Source organism: Pelecanus crispus, chromosome 3 (genome assembly GCF_030463565.1).
Source record: "Pelecanus crispus isolate bPelCri1 chromosome 3, bPelCri1.pri, whole genome shotgun sequence".
In the NCBI taxonomy this organism is placed as follows: Eukaryota; Metazoa; Chordata; class Aves; order Pelecaniformes; family Pelecanidae; genus Pelecanus; species Pelecanus crispus.
The window spans coordinates 64,358,040-64,381,052 of record NC_134645.1 but is presented as its reverse complement, the minus strand read 5'-3'; the positions used below and the strand labels follow the sequence as shown (position 1 = coordinate 64,381,052).

The following is a 23,013-nucleotide window of genomic DNA, read 5'->3' as shown; positions in this document are numbered from 1 at the left end:
ATTTGCAGTCCTACTGAGAATGCACCATAGCAGCCCACATACACCAGTGGACCTATTTACAGTTTACCTGGACTTTAGAAGTTTTATGCTGGCTCTCTGTAGGGGAATGCATTTCACTCAAGATGATAAAGTATTGAGTGCTTGGGAAGGAATGTAATATCCATATGTCTGGGATGATCAAAGCACCTGAAGTCCTATCAACCTTCAAGTGGATATAGAATCATAGAATCATAGAATCATCTAGGTTGGAAAAGACCTTTAAGATCATCCAGTCCAACCATTAACCTACACTACCAAGCCCACTCTAGACTAATCAAGGGTAGACCAGACTAAACCATATCCCGAAGTGCCACATCTACCCGTTTTTTAAACGCCTCCAGGGATGGTGACTCCACCACCTCTCTGGGCAGCCTGTTCCAATGCCTGACCACCCTTTCCGTAAAGAAATTTTTCCTAATTTCCAGTCTAAACCTCCCCTGGCGCAGCTTAAGCCCATTTCCTCTTGTCCTATCGCTAGCTACTTGGGAGAAGAGACCAACCCCCACCTCACTACAACCTCCTTTCAGGTAGTTGTAGAGAGCGATAAGGTCTCCCCTCAGCCTCCTCTTCTCCAGGCTAAACAACCCCAGTTCCCTCAGCCGCTCCTCATAAGACTTGTTCTCCAGACCCTTCACCAGCTTCGTTGCCCGCCTCTGAACACGCTCCAGCACCTCAATGTCTTTCTTGTAGTGAGGGGCCCAAAACTGGACACAGTATTCCAGGTGCGGCCTCACCAGCGCCGAGTACAGGGGGACAATCACCTCCCTGCTCCTGCTGGCCACAGCATTCCTGATACAAGCCAGGATGCTGTTGGCCTTCTTGGCCACCTGGGCACACTGCTGGCTCATGTTCAGCCGGCTATCTACTAACACCCCCAGGTCCTTTTCGGCCAGGCAGCTTTCCAGCCACTCCTCCCCAAGCCTGTAGCGTTGCATGGGGTTGTTGTGACCGAAGTGCAGGACCCGGCACTTGGCCTTGTTGAACCTCATACAGTTGGCCACGGCCCATCGATCCAGTCTGTCCAGGTCCCTCTGCAGGGCCATCCTACCCTCGAGCAGATCGACACTCCCACCCAATTTGGTGTCGTCTGCAAACTTACTGAGGGTGCACTCGATCCCCTCATCCAGATCATTGATAAAGATATTGAACAAGACTGGCCCTAAAACAGAGCCCTGGGGAACACCGCTCGTGACCGGCCGCCAACTGGACTTAACACCATTTATCACTACTCTCTGGGCTCAGCCACCCAACCAGTTCTTTACCCAGCGAAGAGTATGCCTCTCTAAGCCGTGAGCTGCCAGCTTCCCGAGGAGGATATTATGCGAGACGGTGTCAAAAGCTTTGCTAAAGTCGAGGTAGATGACATCCACAGCCTTTCCATCATCTACCAGGCGGGTCACCAGGTCATAGAAGGAGATCAGGTTGGTCAAGCAGGACCTGCCTTTTGTGAACCCATGCTGGCTGGGCCTGATCCCCTGGTTGACCTGTACTTGCCTGTGGAGTTCGCTCAAGATGAACCTCTCCATAATCTTCCCCGGCACCGAGGTCAGGCTGACAGGCCTGTAGTTCCCCGGGTCCTCCTTCCGGCCCTTCTTGTAGATGGGCGTCACATTGGCAAGCCTCCAGTCATCAGGGACCTCCCCTGTTAACCAGGACTGTTGATAGATGATGGAAAGTGGCTTGGCAAGCTCCTCTGCCAGCTCCCTCAGTACTCTTGGGTGGATCCCATCCGGCCCCATAGACTTGTGAGTGTCCAGGTGGCATAGCAGGTCATTAACTGCTTCCTCCTGGACTATGAGGGCTCCATTCTGGTCCCTATCCCTATCCTCTTGCTCAAGGGCCTGAGTACCCTGGGGATGACCGGTCTGGCTGTTGAACACAGAGGCAAAGAAGGCGTTAAGTACTTCAGCCTTTTCCTTGTCCTCGGTGACAATGTTCCCCCCCACATCCAGCAAAGAATGGAGATCCTCCTTGGCTCTCCTTTTATTGCTGATGTACTTATAAAAGCATTTTTTATTGTCTTTTACAGCACTGGCCAGATTGAGTTCTAGCTGGGCTTTTGCCTTTCTAATTTCCTCCCTGCAGGACCTAACAAGATCCCTGTACTCCTCCTGAGCTGCCCGCCCCTTCTGCCAAAGGCAGTAGACTCTCCTTTTTTCCCTGAGTCCCCGCAAAAGCTCCCTATTCAGCCAGGCCGGTCGATTTCCCCTCCGGTTGGTCTTACGACACACGGGGACAGCCCGCTCCTGCGCCCTTAAGACTTCCTTCTTGAAGAGGGCCCAGCCTTCCTGGACCCCTTTGCCCTTCAGGACCGCCTCCCAAGGGACTTTCCCAACCAGGGTCCTGAAGAGGGCAAAGTCTGCCCTCCGGAAGTCCATGGTAATAGTTTTGGTGCCCCTCCGCTTAGCATCACCCAAAATTGAGAACTTTATCATGTCGTGGTCGCTAAGCCCGAGACAGCCTCCGACCTCGACATTTCCCACAAGCCCTTCTCTGTTGGTAAACAGCAGGTCAAGCGGGGCACCTCCCCTGGTAGGCTCGCTTACCAGCTGCATTAGAAAGTTATCCCCCACATGCTCTAGGAACTTCCAAGACTGCTGCCTCTCTGCTGTGTGGTATTTCCAGCAGATGTCTGGCAAGTTGAAGTCCCCCATGAGAACAAGGGCTAGCGATTGCGACACTTCTGCCAGCCGCTTATAGAATGCCTCATCTACCTCTACCTCCTGGTTGGGTGGTCTATAGCAGACTCCCAACAGGACATCCGCCTTTCCAGCCTTCCCCCTCATCCTTACCCATAAGCATTCCACCTTGTCATCACCACTGTCGAGCTCTATGCAGTCGAAACACTCCCTAACATACAGAGCCACCCCACCGCCTCTCCTACCCTGCCTATCCCTTCTGAAGAGCTTATAGCCCTCCAGTGCAGCACTCCAGTCATGAGAGTCGTCCCACCACGTTTCCGTGATGGCGACTATGTCATAGCCATCCTGCTGCACAAGGGCCTCCAGCTCCTCCTGTTTGTTGCCCATGCTACGTGCATTGCTGTACATGCACTTAAGCTGGGCTGTCGATTTTGCCCCCAATGTTGCCATGCCGCCCCTGGGCTCCTTACTAGCGGGCCTGTTTATATCCCCTTCCCCCTTCAAACCTAGTTTAAAGCCCTCTCAATGAGTCCCGCCAACTCTTGGGCGAGAAAGTGGTGCCTAACTCCCTTCAGCCCTTCTGAATATATTGAGACAGGCTTCAGATTTCAAAATGAATGAAGTGCAACAAAACAGCAACACAAGCAAAATCCACTGCCTCCTAGAAGCTAAGAGAGTTGCTAGGGACAAGTTTATATGGCTCACAGCAAGACATATTCACAGTCTCATTGTGTCTAGCCCTGGGACTGGAAGAAGCAGCAAAAGCTCTGGTCCACACTTGGAAGTAGCAGGGTGTAGTAGGAGTGGGGACAAGCAGGAACAGAGTGAAAACTGTTGGTGCTGGATCCCATGTTCATGATGTGAGTGTTAGGGGGTTGGAGGGGAAGGTTGCTTCGGACTAACCCTATGCGGTGTCTTCTCGCTCACTTGAATGCCCACTCACAGTTTAAGTGCACCTGCTGCGCTCCTGGTGCACATTTTCTGGTCTAATTTCATCTGAAAACAACCCAGGTCACTTACTCCAAGACTGCTCTGCAATGTAAGTCAAAGCACAATAAATGTGACAACAGATACATATGCCTGATCCAAACTAAAATGCTAACAGAGATGCACTCAGTGTGCACAAAAGCAGCCTTCTCATCTCTCCTCCTTCTCTCAGGACTGGCATAAAATCACTGGGGAGAAGAATCAGAGCCCTTCAATAATGGCACCAGCCTCCTCAGAAAGGACAGAAACCTCTGGCATTGACAGAAGAGAACAACCTGAATGTATTTCGAGAGCAATGGGGATCTGCCTTTAAATTTAAAGACAGGCATTTAATTTGCTAAAGCCAAATGTGCACCAGCATCAACCAGAGCCTTAGGCTACTTTGGAGAGAGTATCCTGTTGCAAGAGTGTATCCTGTTATTAACTGCCAAAGAAAAAAAAGTATATTTTTCTGTGTTTTTGTACAATCTACAAAAATAGTTACTTTCCCCATGCTCTTTTCCACTTCCTAAAGAAATAATTTCAATTGCTTTCTATGTGGTGCTTTCAATGCCAGAGCACTTTACAAGCTCTTTGCACAGGACCACCAAAGTGCATGAACGTTCAAGGGGAAGCAACTTGAAGGGGAATTAGACCAGCACTGGCCAAAGACACTAGAGCAAATACATCAATTTCAGTGGAGAAGAAAGAAAACTGGCCTCTTCTGGGAACTGCAGGCAGCAGAAGCACAAAACTACTCTTATTACTGCAGGAACTGGGAACCCAATGCAGCTCTGAAAGAGGAAGCAGGATTGTAAGCTGGCATCTGCATCACTGATGCAGTTGCTAATCATGTTCTGATTTGCTGGATGTCACTTCTCTGAAAGTGAAAAACAGCCTTTATTCCTTTTTCTTCTCTGACAGCTTTCATTTATAGCAAGCTCAGGTGTTCTTTGTCTTCCCACACACTGAGTATAATAACTTGTGTTTCACCTAAACTCAACTACTGTTTGGCTAAAGTATGTCTTCCAGAAAGGCATCAAGAGTTTAGGAATCCATCTTTCCTTCATTGCAGTTTTTTGTCAAGATGGGCAATCATCCTCACTTTGTCATTTCCTCATTTAAATTTGCCTGGGCTCCGCTTCCAGTGATGCCCGTGTTCAGGTTCCAGTAACTGTACTGAGGTCTGGGGTTTCTCTCTCAACACACTCAACATGTCACTGAGTTACAGATGCTTTCTGTAGGACAAATGATCTTTTACATTGGGTTTTTCACTGCCATGTGCCTGGTCCTACCTCAAAAATAAGGTAAGTGTTAAAAGCCCATCTGGCATGGTGGACTTTCCAAAAGAAGGAGCTAAGGGTGCTAAAAGAGTCCTTACAATGTGCTAAACGCCTTGCTGGAAGGTGTGCATAACACACAAGGCAAACATTACAGCAAGAACTGTCAGATGGCCAAGGGTGACTCTTACATACCCTTTTGCCAGTATCATCACACATGCAAAATCTCTACTACAGGATGCCAGTGGAAGTGTCTAACACAGGACATTAGGGACTTGGGCTCCCTGCACAATGTCAGCTGTAGCGTCTCACATAACCCCTTTCATTTGATATTAAGACATAATGACTGTTAAACTGGTGGCTCTTTATCCTCTTTTTGTGCTTCCTTAGTCAGTAGGACTGCTGGCTGGATTTGTATCCTCTCTCAGCTGCGCAGTGATCACCCCCATGAGAGTGCAGCAGGGTTTCAACATGCCCTTCCTCAAGGACCATTTATCAGCCACCCCGCTCTGCTGCTCTCTCCAACAACTTACCAGGCCACGGGGCCATCTCTAAGATGTGGGAGAAGTACCTGTGTTGCTCTCTCCTACACACATGGCCGCTCACACTGCAGCTTTCCCTTAACCCCCTTCTCCCTGGGAAGCCACTTTGGATCTGCCAAGCTGGAGGCATCTCAGCTCTGTTCGGTCCATCCTTGCCTCCGCCACCTTTGCCCAGCTACATCCCTCGCTCCGCTCCCAGGTGCAGGTAACACATCAGCCTGGCTCCACAGAGGAATTCACCCCAGAGCTCTGGAAACACCGATTTTATGAGCTCAGGGTTCAACTCTTCTGCTCTACAGAGAAGAACCACAAAGATCACACAAAAAGCCGAGAAGACTGTCGATGGGGAAGCAGGGAGGAGAGCCGTGCTGGGAGGAGGGCAGGGAGGCAGCGGGAGCCTGTCACAGCTTGCCGGGGTTACACCCACGCATACGGGCTGACGAGGCAGGCAGTGAGAGGGCAGCAGCAACATCAAACATAGCGAGGGAAGCAGACTAAAAAAATAAATAAATAAATAAATAAATGCATACATAGTGAGGCCGTTCCTTAACTCTAAAGACCAAATTTATTTGTGGAGTGAGTGCTTTGTGAATGCTAGGGCCTGTCCAAAGTGCCAAGTCGGCAGTTTCTGAGAGCTGATTTACTGAAAGGGAACAGCACAGACAGCAGCTGTGCAAGTTTTGCATATTTCCATTTCCACCCAGACGGTTGTGTCCCTGTCGAAACAGCCAGTCCTGATGGCGCTTTCTGCGGGGCAGACAGCTGCCTGCTCCTGTCACACGATAATATCCTTTAAACTCCAGTCATAGATCCTGATGTCAATGGGCACCCTGCTTTTCGGAGAGGTTCTATTTTTTTTAGTGTTTTTATTGCATTAAACAATACATCAGTGATGGGCACCATACTGCAGTATCAGGGCCTTAAGCCCTGATCTGGGCTCGATCCCATCTGACAGTCTGGGAGGTAAAAGGTTTTACAGTGCTGTAACAAGCCCCACACGCCATGTAAGCTTCCTGGGCCGTTTTAAAACGAAGACGAGGGCAGTTAATGTAAGCCAGCCTAATTTCATTGAAGTTAATGGAGCTACTCAGGCTTGTACCAAGTGAAGATTTGACCCTTAGGCTGACTCTATGGCATCTAACTTAATCAACATCCAACTTGGTCCCCATCTATTCTGAATTTCTTGCATTTGTTCCAGGACTTCCCGACAAGGGTCAAAGCATATGCCTTCTTCTTCTACAAAGCTGCACAGTTTTTTAAAATACTATGCACAGATTAGGTTAGAACACTGGTTTTGACAACAGGAGTGAAAATACTCTGTCATACTTACTGAATGCCCCACTGCAATAGGTTCAGACTGTAAATATTGACCCATGGACAACGCCGGATTATGGTATAAGCCCCTCCGGGGAGATGCCGCTCTAACAGAGGCCATGTATCTCCTCTCTCGCCTAGGAGACAAATCTCTTCGAACAGACACATCCTTTCCTGGTGACATTGGTCTCCTTGGCGATAGGTGACGTCTTGGTGATGCGTCCCGTCTTGGGGATAACTCTCTCCTCAGCACAGCCTCCTTCCGTGGGGAAAGGTGCCTCATGGGTGAAATATCTCTTCGGGGTGACAGATGCCTTCTGGGTGACAAATCCCCTTTTGGCATTAAATACCTCTTTGGTGAGTTATCTCTATAGGGTGAAGAATCGTAGCCAGGTGACGACTGTCGACTGGAAGGTGAGAGGTCCCTTGGAGACGAACTGGGGTCTATCGAAAGCACGTAATCCTCATCCATGCAGCTAGGTATGTCTAACCTGTCTTTATCGGGCTCTGAATCGGTACTCTTGCTCTGGAAAAACCTCTGATATTCTGTCATCTGTGAGTCTTCACAGGAGTCGCTTGGTGTTATAAGCTGAGTAACCTGAATGCTAGGTAAGGTGACCAAGTAACTGATGAGGGAGGAGTGTCCCACGGGAAGGGAGCCCTCGGGGGAAGCCCCCTGCGACGCCCCAGCTGAGTTCACCGACAGGGAGGAGAACCGAGGGGGCTGTGGGCTGGTGCTTCTTGATCTGGTTTTTGGTGTCGAGTCTCCCTGAGTATCATCAAAATCATCCTCATCTTCATCGTCATCGTCATTGTCATCGCCATCCTCGCCATCTGACTCCTCCGCGTCAGAAAACTGGTGCTCTGCTGAAAGACCTGCCAGGCTGCTACTCTTCTCTGCCTCCTGCTGCATGTCCTCCATGTTTTCTGAAACAGCCATGGCAAGTCAAAATGGTGAGCACACACTCCACCTCTTATGCCTTCCGCCACATTCATTCCCCACCCAGCATACCCATTGCCGTTGCCATCGCTGGATGCTCTTCATCTGGAATGGCTGCATAAAGCCATTCTTCATAGTCTGAAACCTTAATTTTTCATAATAGTACCTTAAAATTCTATATTTGAAAGGAAGTATAAAAATCAAATTCACCCTACCCCACCTTGCAACTTCACTAAACGTTGCCATCTCTCACATCTAAATTGAAGATTGGGAACTTTGTATTAGACAGAAGACAACAGATCATACTTTTATTTCTAGCTCCTCCCCACGTATCTTAATAAAAAATGTAACTCAGACAAATGGATTGGATTGATTTTTTATACTTCCTGTTTATTAAGAAGATGCGTCTTAATTAAAAAAATGCCCCAAATACACTTAATATATCTTCCCATGCCAGCCACTGTGCTAAAGTGCAATGAGTCATTTGCATACTCCAGAGGCCATTCCAACTAAATTAAATCATTCTGACATACCTGCTTCTTCAGTTTCAGCATCATCTATGGATGTCATTGATACTCCAAGCTCCAGGCATTTTTTCATGTGTGCTTTAGACTTCATATGTTTTGTCAGATTTCCTACGGATCAGAGATTAATCTTATTAATGGACAACAGCAAAGATCACTCTTCAAGTCAGGTTTTGGTGTATCTTAACTCCGTTATCCTGCAGATGGGTGGTGGTTTTTAGTTTAAAAAAAAAACCTCAACAAACAGAGCTGACTCATCCAGCCCATTGCCCTCAGAGCCTGTTTTAATGAGAGTGGGTTTTTGTATTTTCCAAAAAACCAAAATTTTCAAATAAACTTCAACTCAGCACCTGAGAGGTATATAGGCATCTCTACAATTTTCCACATGAAATTTAGGCACCTCAACAAGCTAAAAAACTCACTTTTGGATGTTACGTATCCCTGGGCTCAGTGTTCATGATATGTACAGACTGCCTGGACATCAAATAAGTCCAATGCACACCAGCCGTTCAGGGCTCACACTCCTAGCTTCCTTGAAAGCAGTACTTTCAAGCTAAGGGCTCCCATTTACTTCACATGTAGGCTCCAAACGTTCAGTGTGTTCGAAGCATTTTGAAGTAGAAGTACCCCACAAAAAAGACATTTATGGGAGACTTCTCTATGCAAGTTTACCATCTAGCTGCAATCGCAGGACTGAGAGGAGCTGTACTTACATCATTCACCTGGGATGGGGGAGATCCAGGCTAAGCTCCCTACTTTGGAGTACGGATCTGAACCAGACACAGCAGGGGTTTGAAATCAGATCTCCCATTCCCCTGAGGGAGCAATCTAACACTAGACTATTGACTTTCTGGAGTGCCTGTCTTGGTCTGTTTTTTTCACAGATAAGAAAACTGGGTTGAGACTGGCCCCAAGAGACATTTCATGGCAAAGAATCTTGAGCACAAAGCACAAGCTAGAGAAATAACAGTATCACTCTAATCCATTAGCCACTTCAGTCACATTTGCAACACCCAACGGGGAAGCATGGCACAAGCAAGCCCAACCCACTATCACGACATGGTGCTTCTTAGCTCAAGGAAAGCACTCTGTGAATGTACCTATGCTGCTTTTGGGACCCCAACCAGCATCCCCAGAAGGTGCATGTGGCACATGTAACCTGAGGGCAGGAATACTGCACCACGCTGTTGGATAGTGGAGGTGTGGTTAGAAGCTCACAAGCCAGGCTTCTCTCCTCTGACTTTCAGTCCCAGCTAGTTCAAATAATTCCCTTCTGAGTAAGAGTTTCTTATTGTGCCTGTGCACTGCATGAAAAGTCTAACTTGGCCACTGATGCCTCTGGATGGCTAAACACTCAGGGTGTACACTGAAAACCTAAGTGCCTCTGAAGGTCTGTACCCTACTGTTCTCAGCAAAATAGCGACAATTGTTACGAGGCTGACAGCTGCTCATAAGCAGTAATACACCAGTTAAACACTTCATGTACTTTGAAGAATAACTTAGCCTCTTTGTACTCGTGCCCTTCTTGTGCAATAGCGTACCACCTCCTCCCTGTTTCTTCTTCTCTGCCAGAAATGCTAGCCTCAGCAAGCAATTTCACATTTCTTTCCATGCCATCTGCTCTTCCTGGAATGTCCTCTCTGAACACAGCTGCAAAACCACAATCCTCCTTCAAGTCCCTCCTCAAGACCCATTCCTCCAGCAATGGCAAATGTAAACAATGATCCGAGAACAGCTCACCAGATGGTCTATTGGGACTATGAACGAGCAGCTCCTTGTCTTTGTCTCTACACCCCCATGAAAGTTCTCATCTTAAATTAGGTTGATGGGTCTACTACCATTCCCATCTTTGGCAGAGGAAGAAGTGCTGGAGTCATGGAAACTATGACAATACTCAATCCTCAAAACAGCCATGAAGTTGCACTGGGATCTTGGGAGAAATTTCCTTCAGCTTCCTCTCTCCTGCTTCAAGTAAGTTCACCACACTGGGACCAGAATCCGTTTCCCTTGTATGCCAAAGGGAAGCTAAGAAACTGAGAATGTAAGGCTCATTTGGGCTGTGCTACAAAGAAATGCTACCAAAGAAAAGGATTTTTTTTTCTTTTAAGGAGATAGTTGCAACGCAAATCCGAATTCCAAAGAATATCATTATCTGTGGCCTCAGGGTGACAAATGGAAGCTTTTTTCTGTGCTGATAAATACATGTGAACACAAGCTATCAGATCTCTATCCATAATTAATGCCACAGTGGATGGAGTGGCCCATCTGGGAGACATACATTATTTATAAACTTGAAACTGACCCACTGTAAAGCCCGTGAAGGCATGTTTTCCTCAGCAGCTGATGCTCTGCTTCTACATTATGTCATAACAAGTGTACTCTCCTGGTAGCATTTAAGTGTTGCTGCAATTAAAATTTGCACCATGTAACAATTTTGGCAGAAAGTATTATTTGTAAGGGAGGTTCTTATACTACTACATTTTCTCTGCAGACAGATGGACCAGCCAAGAGCCTATAGCTCTTAATGAAGCTATTCAAGGAGTCTCAGAGTCTCACAAAATCCCTGGATCAATTAAACAGAAGAGAAAAACCTCTCTCATGAATTTCTGTATACATAAACACAATAATTTTATTCTGAAGAAAATTCTCTCCTTGATTGCAAAGGGTGCTTGGATCCTACATGGCAAAATAGTTCAAGATTTGTTTGGGAAGTGGCAGGAGTTCAGCAAAAAGGGTCGAGTACCTTTAGTTTTGAAGGCAAAATTGCACAGCTTGCATACATAAGGCCGGACATCAGTATGAGTGCGGATATGTTTTTTGAGCATGCTTGGCTTTTTGCAGCGAATTCCACATTCTTCACAAATGTACTTTCCTCGGCCACGACCTCTGACATAGACATAATCCTCATTTGATTTATACCTGTTGGAAGAGAGCAAGCATTTAAATCATGCAGACTTCAGGTCACATACATGGACAAACATCACCTCTATGCATCTGATCCTGATCCTGTATATATCTCATCATAACAAATCCACAGAAGTCCATAAGAACTAGTGAATTTTCAGGCTGGAACTCACAAAGTATATTTGCCTTTCAGGGAACGCACTGGTCCCAATGTGCTTTAACAATACGAGACCAAAGGGTTGCAGTGTGAGAACAGTATAACCACCTTGTCAGGAAACAGATTAGCTACCATTCCTATAGGCACAGCGCAACTCCAAATACAAGTCTGCAGGCTGGATTTATTTCAGCTAACTGTAGTCTTGTACAATGTAGGCATCTACCACCACTGAAAACAGCGTTGTTTTGTGGCACAGTTCATTTAACTATTTTAGTGTATTTATCCCTTGGGATCAGATAAATTACATCCTGGAAATGCCCGTTTCTCCCCATTAAGCATAAAGGGAACGCAGATGACTAGCAAGGATGTACACATTTACACTACAGATGCCTGACGTTCCAAAGATGGATCCCTCCCTAAGGGACACCAAGTTGAGTTCACTCAGGTACGTGCTGCTTTAGAAATAAAATGGGAAACTTCCAACCTGCATACTCAGCAGAAAGCTGTTAAAGGATTTTTTTCTTAGCACAGGCGTAAGCATTCCATGCTATTTTTGCTGATTACATAGCGTGTAGTTAGACAATAAATAAGATATGCAAATCTATGTAGAGCTGCACATTGCCTTTACTATCTTGATAAATTGTTAATACTGAAATCTAAAAGGGCCCAGGGGATCTGCTCAGGCTGTTTTGAGGTTTGAAGAGTGCTGGGCATTCCCTAGAGGGAGAATTTCATCCTCATTCACCCAAAGTAAAATCCAGAAATTGCGAGAACTGAGAAATAATATTTTTTCTGCCCTCTGTCCTCCGCTGCCCTCTCCCTAAGCAGCACAAAGTACTTTCAGTCACCCTGTGGATCTGCAGCCCACAAAATATCGTTGGTTACTGACAGTCAGTGCTTTAAATAAATAAGGGACTGTGTGAAAGATTCTGTTAATGTGATGATAACTCTACAAGAAGCAAGTGGCAATTTTTGGGTTACAGAGCTGAAATATTTTTCAAGTGTGCTTTACTTAGATGAACACTTCTTCCATATGTTCAGCTATATCACTGGCAATATAAATACTGAAGCTAATATCTTAGAAATACATAAGACACTGTCCTGTTCTCATGTCTATCTTATTATCTATTAAACACATCAGCTCCTCTTTCAAATGTGGGTCCCTAAATTCAGTTCTTTTCATCTTCTTTCCAATAAAGTTGGCCCTTTCCCTTTTCCTTCATTGTCCCTGGTACTCTGGGCAAAACTGGCATAGTCTAATGTCATTTAATATTTAGCCATCTCTCCAGCAGGTATTTTTGTGTAACATTTCTGGGATTCTGCTTTTCTGTCTGCCCCATTTCCCAGGTTCTCCTTCACACACACATGCCAATGACTCCTTGTCATCTATCCACTGCTTCATCAACTACCTCCAGGCTTTCTCCCACAGACAGAAAAAATGTCCATTATTGTTTGAAAGACTGCCATTTTATCTTCTTTTCATCTCTCCTTGCAGTCTGATCTTGCTGGGATGGAGTCTACCATATCACCCCTGACTGATACTAGTAAGATAAATGCTGTGTTATAACATGTGCTTTTCTGTTGCTCCATCTCTGCTGTTCCTCTGCCTGACCTCATTCCACTGGCTTCTGTCACCTGTCAGATCTCATTGGGCACAAAGACAATTAGACAAGATCTGTCTCTTCATCATTCATATGGACGGTTCTTGGCCATAACTGACCTTGACTCTCTAAGTATGCTTCACCATAATGACAAGTGTAAGAAAAATGACACACGCAAATTTGACACTTAAAGATGGCCTCGTCCAAAAACTGAAACACCAGAAGACTGAGTCTATGGTGATTATTTTTCTAGCCCCCAGGAATATTAGCTCTTACTACTAACTCGTGCCTCTCTCAAGGCTTTCAGTAATTTCCCCCTGCCCACTACACAACTTTCATATAAGGAAAGAGCAGGTCATATAAGGAAAAGCAGGTCACTGCTGCTCTGAGCTTGATTTGAATGGGACTCTAGAGTTAAAAAGCATTAACAAGTCCTGCAATTTCTATCCAAAATGTTATTTTATTGGGGATTTTCAATTAGATCCTATTACTGATAGATGTAAAAGCACAAACATAAGCAAACCGTGAACTCTTGCTGTCAGCTGATAATGTGATTAAGTCAGATGTCAGGTGAGCAGGCATGTTTGCCCTGTCCCTCCTTTCTTTTCACTTCATGCCATTAGTAACTAACTGCACTGCAGCAAGTACTGAACTTCATATTGCTGCTTTTCTTTGAGGAACACTGCTTCATATCCCATCAGGGTTTTGCAGTCACAGGTGATGGAAAGCAGATTTTGTGATTCAGATCATTTCATTCAAATCAAGGCACCTGCCAGAGGTAATAATATGGTTGTTAGCTTCTTCCTTCAAAACTCCCTCTGCTGCGATGCTTACAAACTGCTCTTGATGGTCTTTGGTGCAGCGAGGTGGTGATATGCTGTGACATCTACTTTTTGGCTCAACTCCATTCATCCTGTTCCTTCAGCTTCTTCTCACTCTTCCCCAGCCCCGTCTATTTGCTTTTTGCCCACCTGCCATACGAGCACTTCACTCCCCTGGAACAAGGCAGCTGCACAACTGCACTTCCCTGCCTAGTGGACAGGCTTTCCCACAAACCGAAAACTGACAACCGTAGATCTTTCTCAACTATGGATTCTGAATTGCCTTCTTCACACTTACAAAGCAAAAGCAATCAAGAAGCCTAAGCAAATCCACTCCCCAAGACAAACAGAAAACAAAATGAAAATACGCTGCTGAAACAAGGTATCACCATGCATGCTTGTCTGTCCAGGGGAGAAAATGTGAAACAAAGATGACAGACATTTGCTGCATAGTTCAGTGCACCACTTGCACATGCCAAGATGACACGAAGATGAGCTTGACGAGAGTAGAGCAGAACAGAGTACAACAGAATAGCTCTACAAAGAGCAAGGAAGCATGGAAACCCACCCATGTTAAAAACTAGCTTTCAGAAGTCATAAACAAAACCCTGAAGAGGAGGACAAATTCAATAGTCAGGACAGAAAACAATGAAAGACATGGTTATAATACGTAAAGAATATTAGACCCATTTAAAAAAAAAAGACCAACCTAATTAAAATAATAGATCTACCCTTCCACAAATAATTCCTATAAAATGTATGATAAAATTATGATGTATACAAAAAGAGTGGACCCATTAACATTATATCATCTCATTCACTGTAGCTTTGCGGATTATATGCGTGTATTGGGGAAGTCCCAGTCTATTCCACAGATTATTTGTCCCTCCCACTCCAGAAATTAATGTGCACATCAAGGTTTCTTACGTTTTGTTCTACTCAAAGGATACCTAAACATAGCCAAGTATTACTGGGACACATTTCTAGGGGACACATGAATTATATGTCTTTATGCAAATAGTTTCATAGACCTTATTGGTGCACAGGGAAACTTAAGATGGTGTAAGTAACATGCAAAGTTTCTTAAAGAAGGTGTTAGATGATAGAGGCATTTTATAGAGTGATCTGTTGCAGCTCACACTTATCTGAATCCTCCTTTAAGTTGCTTTTCTTAACACACTTTTACTTTTCTGACCTCTCATCACACAGCTTACAGCAGTGCAGACTATCTTCAGCTGGGTGATCCAAATTCAGAAATGATGCATAGCAGGAAGCAGGCAAATTTTGTACTTCAAAGTGGGTGTGAGGTGAAGCAACAGCTCTTTAAACTTCTTGTAGACTTAGGCTCACCCCTGAATTTGGGTCACTCTTGTGCAGCCAGCCTACTGGCTTGGGTACAAGGACAATGTACAATTACAGACAACAGCCAGGATGAGGATGTCTGGGCCAGCATACCTATCACAATCTCCAAAGTAACATTTTCAATCTTTCAGGGAAGATGTAGGCTATACTCCTTCACTCTTGCAGACTACAGAGAAATGCCAATGCTCATTTCATGGAGACTATCCAAGTGGAGCCAAAACACATAATGTTAATGAAGGACAACTGAGATTTTAAAGTGTACAAACTGATGGGAGAAGGAAATGGATGTACGAATTTCTCACATCTCTATCCTGACCTATTTAGTTACCCCAATAAAACAGTGCTGTGAGACCATCTGAGTTTGGTAAGACTGAAAACCACATCTTGTTCAGCTACCTGACTATTCACTACTAACAACTGGCGAATTAATTGCATTGTGTCAGAATTCTGTAAAAGAAATAAAACAATATCTTCCATTTTAGAGTGTACTGCAGAGGCAAACAAGTGTTCATTTCATTTGTGTTTTATAACAAGCTTCATAAGCTTCAAAACAATGCTAATGAACTTTCAGGTCTCCCTTTTCCCTCTCTTACTTGTTTCTGTTATCACTTGAGTGATAGATGGCAATGGTAAAATTAAACATTATTTTATTAACCATATATGACAGATCTATGGATTAGGCTTAGATACCATAGATTTCATTGTCATCTCACATTTTACCTCCAAAATCCAACTTCAGTAAATAATAAAAAATTACAAGAATAAGAATAAGCATGCCTAGCTAACCCGTTCAAGTGAGTGGACATACACAGACTCTAAAAATGGAAAGATAACCTCATGGAAGCCATTAAATACAAAGAAATGGTATAGAAAATATCAAAATGTTAACCATTTATCCATTTCTTTATGACGTAAGGAACAACACTAACAATTTTGAGGGAGTGCTCTCACACAGACAGAAGATATAATTGTCCTAATAGCAAAGTAGAGCCAAGAGTTAAGTACACAGGTACCCTGTAGTTTAAGACTGACATATACATAAAAAAAGAAGAGGCTTGGGAGCTACAAGACATGGCAGGAATACAGGAGACTGTTCACATCCTAATTCATTCATATTCATTTTCAAATGTCTTTAAAATGACAGGCTGAGCTTGAAATTTCCAGTTGCATTTTCTTACCCTCCTTCAAAGATTTTAATTCGTATCGGCTCAGTTTGTTTGGATGTAATGTCTTTATCTCCATGAATGTCTCCTTTTACTCTTTCTTTTATAATATTCCCCACTACTTTCTTTTCAAGCTTGCTGCCAAACAAGAAGAATGGCTCGTGTTTCATCTGTAGAACAAAGTCAAGGAAGGGTGTTACTGCTGGAGCACACAATAAACGCACACTTCATTTCAAGTACTTTTAACATTCCAGGTCAAAGCCAAACTCTCATTTTGGTGCAACTCTATAAGATGAATTCATTTGTCCCATTTAATTTGACGGAGAATAAGAGAGGGGGCAGCATGGACAAATTTTTACAAGAGTCTTGACAGAAAAGACAGCACCATATCCTTCCTCAGAAAAAAATCATGGAAAATAGAGATGGAAAAGCCTTAGACAGTAATTTACTGCCATTACAGAATTTTCCCTGGCACCATTATCTAATGCTTAGTCCATGAGGAAGAGTCAGCACGTAAAAGACATTAAATGGATCTGAAGATCCTTACTCAATTTTAACTTAATCTTTACTTACGAACACACATGGATGTTTGTGTCTGACACTGTTTCAATCAGGACATGGCAAAAACAAAGGACAAAATAAAAGGAGATAATGTATCAGGCTCTGGCACACATGAAGGGAGGGCTTTAAAAGCCTCACTTTTTACCTCTGATTTTGAAAATGGAGACAGAGACAGCAGAAGTAGCAGAGCTTGCAGAAGGGTAAACTGAGGCTCGAAAGTTGTCACGGGAAGATGTCAATGTCTGATTTCCCAATGGGGAATGTTTTTTTTTTTAAAAATCATTAACATACATTTCATAGTTTACTAATATTTTCTCAGATAAAGATATACTAATTTAATTTTACTAAAACCTCTTATTTACCTGAGCAAACTGCTTCCATGCACTTGATGATGTCAGTTTACCAGCTCCAGGTCTATGCATAGCAGCCAGAGTGTAGATTTCTGTGGTGTTTTTTTGCTTGGACCTTAAAAGTGCTAAGGTGGTCTTTGTACTTAGCCCAGATGGGTTTGGGTTACATGAACTTATACACCATGAAGCATAAACAGAAGATTTGAGGGTTGGTTGCTGAATGTAATTGGGTTTTGTATAGTTTAAGAAACACCAGCTCACAGTAGTAGTAGTGCGCAGACTTGGGAACTGAAGGATCTGCTGAAAATCTGCTACGTCTGTCAGGAGAATGGTTGAGCCTGTGACTTTCCCACTGGTATTGGATGACATCTGGACTAACATCCCGAGAGGCAATTTTTGATGTTTCAGTTGGTCTTCTGGCTGAATTTCTCCTGGTGGCAATGAAGACCTCTGTGGACTCATGCTCATATCTGAGGCTGTTTCATCCACATCCAGTTCTTCTGGCGAGTCTCTTCCTTCAGAAGGGCCACTGGACTTCTGCCCTGGTGACGTGGAATCAAAACTGGAAAGTTTCTCCCTGCTCAGGGGGAAAGCATCAGCTGTTGGCATGCTAACAGGTGGGAAATCTTGAGATGATGAGGATGACAGCGGTGAAGAGGATGACATGGATGGCAGACTTTCTTTTGGCTCGGTAGCACAGCTCTGCCGTACTAGTTGAGGCTTCTGCATTCTTGGAAAATCTTTCTTTATATCTGAGTTAGTTAACTCAACTGCACTTAGCTCCTCAACTATCTGCCCATACATTTTTTCTTCTTTGACTCGTTTCTGCTGCTTGGTCTCCATGAAGAGCTCCAAGCTGCTGGCAGGTGAAAGCATTCGTTTGCCTCCTCCCAAGGTAGAAGCCATGTCAGAACTGGAAGGCAAACACAGGGGAATTGGTGGCTCCAGTCCGAGTGGTAGTGTCTGTGGCACTTTCCACAAAGGATATTTTTCTAGCCCTCCATGCTGACCCAACATCTGAGCTATGTTAAATCCAATCCCTTGCATGGTTGCATTAGTTGCCAATGTTCTTTGAGAAACCGTCTCATCAACTTTACAAATTACAATCGCAGGACTGTTGCTCTGTCCAAGGATCTGGGAAATGCTTGTGTACATGACACTACCGTAAGATGGCACATGGGTTTGAATCCTGACGGGAACAACTGTTCCTGGCAAAGACTGTACAGATCCATCACTTGGGGAGTCAAAATCTGTCTGAAGATGCTGCTCAGAGGAGGTATCTGTTGGTTTAATGCTGTGGTCTGACTGGTACTTAGCAAGAGTATTTTTTGAATACTGCCCAGATGTTCCTGAGAAATGCTGGTATGCTTGCTCTTTAGCGTGCACATAATCAGCTGGTTTCTTTCCAATAAGCTCTGGTGTGTGTTCCAGGTGGTAACTTGGAGGAACGTCTGTTTGGAAAGGCTGTTTGACATAAGATTTCTGCAGCTGCTGTACAAAATGATGCTGGAAGTGTAGAGGTTCTGTGCATGGCTGCCACAAGACAGGCTGCTGAGACGGTGGTAAGTGAACCATGCAGACAGGTGGATATGGGAACTGAAACAAGGTGCTATGAATAGGGGGAAATGGGACTTTTTCCTGATGTGCAAATAGCTGCTGCTGCTCTGATGGATGTTTGTTAGGAATATAAGGTGCTTGTTGGATCAAGGGAGCCCTTAACATTTCCGGGCTGTCTGCAAGAAGAGCCTGTTGCTGGGCAAGGTGGGATGAGCTATTACTAAGCTGAGCACAAGAGCCAATAGCCTGTTTTCCAGAGTCATCTACCTGGATGGGCTGAAGTACAGACGAAGGGGAGTGATGCCAGGCAAGCTGGGAGGAGCGAAGACCAGCCTGTGCATGTTCCATCTGCTCCTGCTTTATACTTTGTTCCGTGCTCTGATCAGTCTGGGAAATCTCTGGAAAACCGGTGAAGGAAGCCTGGCGAACCAAGAAGCATTTCTTCCTTTCTCGGGATGGAGACAGTGCCGTAGTAGGTGTCACAGCTGAAGAGGCATGAGACAGGTTCCCATAATCAAAGGATTTACTTCGGATCTCTGGGATTTCAGCAGCATGAGGACAGGGCATCTGTTCAGATGAGCAGCGTCTCATTTCCCTCTGATGGTGATGCCCAGGGACAGAAAGTGAGTAAGCACCAGCTGGAACTGTTAAAAACTCAGACTGCTTTCCAAACTCATCTTGTTTGGGAGGCGTGATGAACTTCATATTCTCTTCTCTTTCAAACGACATTGAAAAACTCGAACTGTGGGACAAATTACTTTCTTGGCTAGGGCTGCGAGAGAGGCTTGTACCTGTGGACTCAAAGCTGGATTCTCCAGAGGAGTGCTCCATGTCAGCCAGTCGTAAACGCTTCTTTTTGGGTGGTAGCTTTTCAGCTGGAAGTTGAGAAAGGGTTTCACTTCTCTGGGGCCACTGGAATTCTTCAGTGGATCTCTCCTGCTCTTTACTCTGCACTTCTTTATCTTTCTCAGGCTTATCTGGCTCCTCTGTGACACGAATTTCAGGTACCTGTATGTTGTGCTGGCGAACCAACCTGGGCTGCATATGATACGGCTGAGGCTGCTGGGATGGAGACGGCTTACTGGTGTCAGCATTTTCCATTTGTGGAGCTCGGTCTGGGCTCATTGGGGACTCACAAATCTCACTCTCGCATGTTTCAGATGGTGAATAGATCTTTTCCTGCTGGCATGCCATATGTTCTGTAGATTCAGACCTTTCAAATGAGTTTGGCCTGCTCAATGAATTTGTGTGCTGAATGACAGAGATGACATTTCCAGGGGGCTTTCTAGCCAGTGATTCTGCAGTCTTTTCTTGCTCTGCAGTTAAGGATGAGTCTTCCAGAGAAGCTGCCGGGCTTCCAGACTGCAAGTAAGGCCTGCAGATTTCAAAACGTTCCGCATGGCAATGGGCAGCATTGTCCAGGCCTTGAAGGGCAAATCCGCTCCTTGGCACTTCCTGAATTTGGGATTTGGGATCAAAGTCCAAAGGCTGAATTCCACCAGTGGTGCCAGTCATACTGCTGCAAAGCATGGGACTGTCCTCCTCATCTCCAACACTCTCCTCTTTCCTGCGCTTTCTGTTTTCAAAAGTTGTTCCAAGCATGGATGGCACCACCTGAGATTGTCCAAGTGGATCAACAAAGTACTCTCCTGCCTTGTTCATCCCACCTAAGGATGGTGAGTCCCTGTAGTTCTGCTTCTGAGCTTCAAATTCTTCCCACTTTCTGTAGTGCTTTCCGCTGGCATCATAGTCATAAAAGGTCTTGTCTCCTTTCTTCTCTTTTAAGGATGGTCCTTTGTCACCGGCTGTCTGTCTGCTGGAAGCAATAATGATATTTTTCCCTGGTCTTCCATGATAGTCTGAATCTGAGTGCCCTTCCTGCACAGAGGGCAGTTCAAAGGCAGCCTGTCTTCTCAACATCCTTTGGTGGGATATTCCCACTGTCCCAGGATAAAATACATCATCTGAGCCAGTCATCTTCTCGTCAAATGAATGGCTTCCTCTCAGAGATGGGGGAATACTTAGGTTGTTTGCAGAAGATGTTGGCATGGAGTTACTTCTAATAAGAGGAGTGGAATCTACTGGGGGCTCTAGAAGGATGGGCACGTCACCCTGCTGACTGACTTGGTACAGGCTGGATTCACTTTTGATGGATGATGTGGTAGTCTGGGATTGCCTAGATTCTGTATTGCTGCCTGGATAAACTTGTGTAGATTTAATAGTGCTCAAATTACTGGAGTCAATGAGTTCTTCTTTATTTGGAGTCAGCTGAGAAATATGTTCCTCAAGCATCTTGATATCTAATCTGTTATTTAAAAGAGGTAATGGCTCTGCTTTGCCCTTTCTACCCATTAAACTGTGTTCCTGATTTGCTGTGGCTACTGTTAGTGCTGTCCTTTGATTAATCCTATAGAACTTCCCAAAGATGATCTCTTCGTAAGACTTTGCATTAGTATTTGGTGGGCTAATTTGCTGCTCAGCACTTTCTGAGCGGGAAAAATAACCAGAGTCAGTGCTTCCTTTACTGTGTGGGCTCAGAAGGTTTAACGACTGCTCAGAATCTTGCCCTTTCTTCTCTGACAGTCTTAGTGCAAGTCGCTGTTTAACTGTATGAGAGTCATCAGACTTAGTACTTAAGGATGGGTTTTGCAATATATCAGAGCCAATATATGGTGAATTCTCACTGGGTAACTGAATTCCACTTTTAGGGATGATCAAAATGGGCACTTTCATTGGCCCCACCAAGGACTCTTCCATGGAGGAGTGAAAACTGCTCCTGCTAGCAATGTCCAGGGGGAGCTGTGGGACAGGGCTCAGTTTGTCAGACCCTTCCACTAGGAGTGGGGTCTCCTCATCAGTGTCCGTGCTCTGCTCGCCATCTGAATGTATTTCAGCTTCCACATCAATGTAACTGGCATCTAGGTCCAATTTAGAGACTGCTGATTCTGTGAAAGGTACCAACCCTGCTTTAATTGCATGGGCATGTGACTTCCTGTGCTTGTAAAGGTTGCTCTTCGTCTTGAAGGAGAAACCACAAGGAACACAAGGGTACGGTCGCTCTCCAGTATGAGACCTAATATGCTTCTTAAGTACACTAGGTTTGGCACAAGCCCGATTACAGTAAGGACAAATATACTTGCCAGGCTTTTTGGGTTTGTGCTCCTTTTTGTGAGCATCATCTGATTGTTCTAAAGATTTCTGTGAATATTGGCTGTATGCAGGGTTCAAACTTGAAATCTTCTTCCTGGAGAAACCTCCGCTATGGCTATGCATATGAAAAGGAAACAAGTCCTCTGAGGCAACTGATTGCAAGTGGCTAGGAAACTGCCACGGAGGGCCTTCCAAGCTCTGATGTGGCTTTATGTTGTGCAAGAAGCCTTGTGGCAATGAATGCTGTGGGAAAGAAAGTGAATGTTGACATGAGTAAGGACTTGGACGATGCTGTGGATATTGCTTCTCTGTGACTTGCTGTGCAGTTTCATTCGATGATACCAGTTTCCCAGAACTAAAAAGTTGTGCTGATGCTGTGTTTCCAATTTGCTCGTGATCTATTTGTGGTTGCCTCTGTAATTCTTGATTGCCAAAAGTGCTCATCTTAATAACAGCTGGATGTTCTTGCCTCCATCTACTTGGTACTTTAGCAGTTTCTCCAGACCTTGAGGTAGCTTTTTGCCCTATAGCTGTGTCCCCAGAGTCCATTTTGTTACACAAGGTCTTAAGTGCTAGTTCACTTGAAAGCTGTGCAGACACATGGAGTGTGTCCAAAGCTGTGCTTTTTAAAGTTTTGTTGCTCCCATTTTTCCAGGGCTGTTGCAAGTTCACAGACTTTTCTTTCTCTTTGGAACTTTCCACGCAGTAGTCTATAGGCATTAGATTTGTGTCTGTACACTAATGTGGGTATTATACAGTTCTGTTCATGGCAGGAACTTTCCTAAACAGTTTATTATACATTTGCAAAGACTTGTTATAGCATTTGGACATTTTCCATTCTTATTAAATACTGAGATGCAGAATGACCCAGAGATATTTGTGATCTACTAGAGCAAAGTTCTCTTCATCTCTTCCATGGTGACACAGCTATCTGTAAGGAAAAAGCAAAAACAAAGAAACCACACACACCAATTAATACAGCCATGCAAAATAACATCGATGCAGTCAGTTGCACTTTCATTGAGCCTTTCATGAAACTTATTGAGGGACTTAAGTAAAGGCAACTACATGTCACAAAACCCCCTTTTGTCAGGCTCCAGAAATTGCACACAAGCGTAATCACTACTCAGTAAAAGCCTT

At 44.7% G+C, this 23,013-nt stretch overlaps 1 protein-coding gene across 9 annotated transcripts in view; it reads right to left on the bottom strand.

Annotated features, from left to right (window-relative positions):
- The window catches only part of HIVEP2 (HIVEP zinc finger 2), a 150,900-nt gene that overhangs the window by 4,806 nt on the left and 123,081 nt on the right, over positions 1-23,013 (bottom strand). For all 9 annotated transcript variants that reach the window (XM_075708429.1, XM_075708428.1, XM_075708427.1 and 6 more), the window contains 5 exons: positions 17,179-22,804; positions 16,271-16,425; positions 10,991-11,166; positions 8,257-8,358; positions 6,800-7,710 (listed from right to left, as the gene is read on the bottom strand). In XM_075708429.1, the coding sequence (XP_075564544.1) occupies positions 6,800-7,710; positions 8,257-8,358; positions 10,991-11,166; positions 16,271-16,425; positions 17,179-22,593 (6,759 nt within the window). In that variant the 5' untranslated portion in view covers positions 22,594-22,804. The remainder of the gene's footprint in view (positions 1-6,799; positions 7,711-8,256; positions 8,359-10,990; positions 11,167-16,270; positions 16,426-17,178; positions 22,805-23,013) is intronic.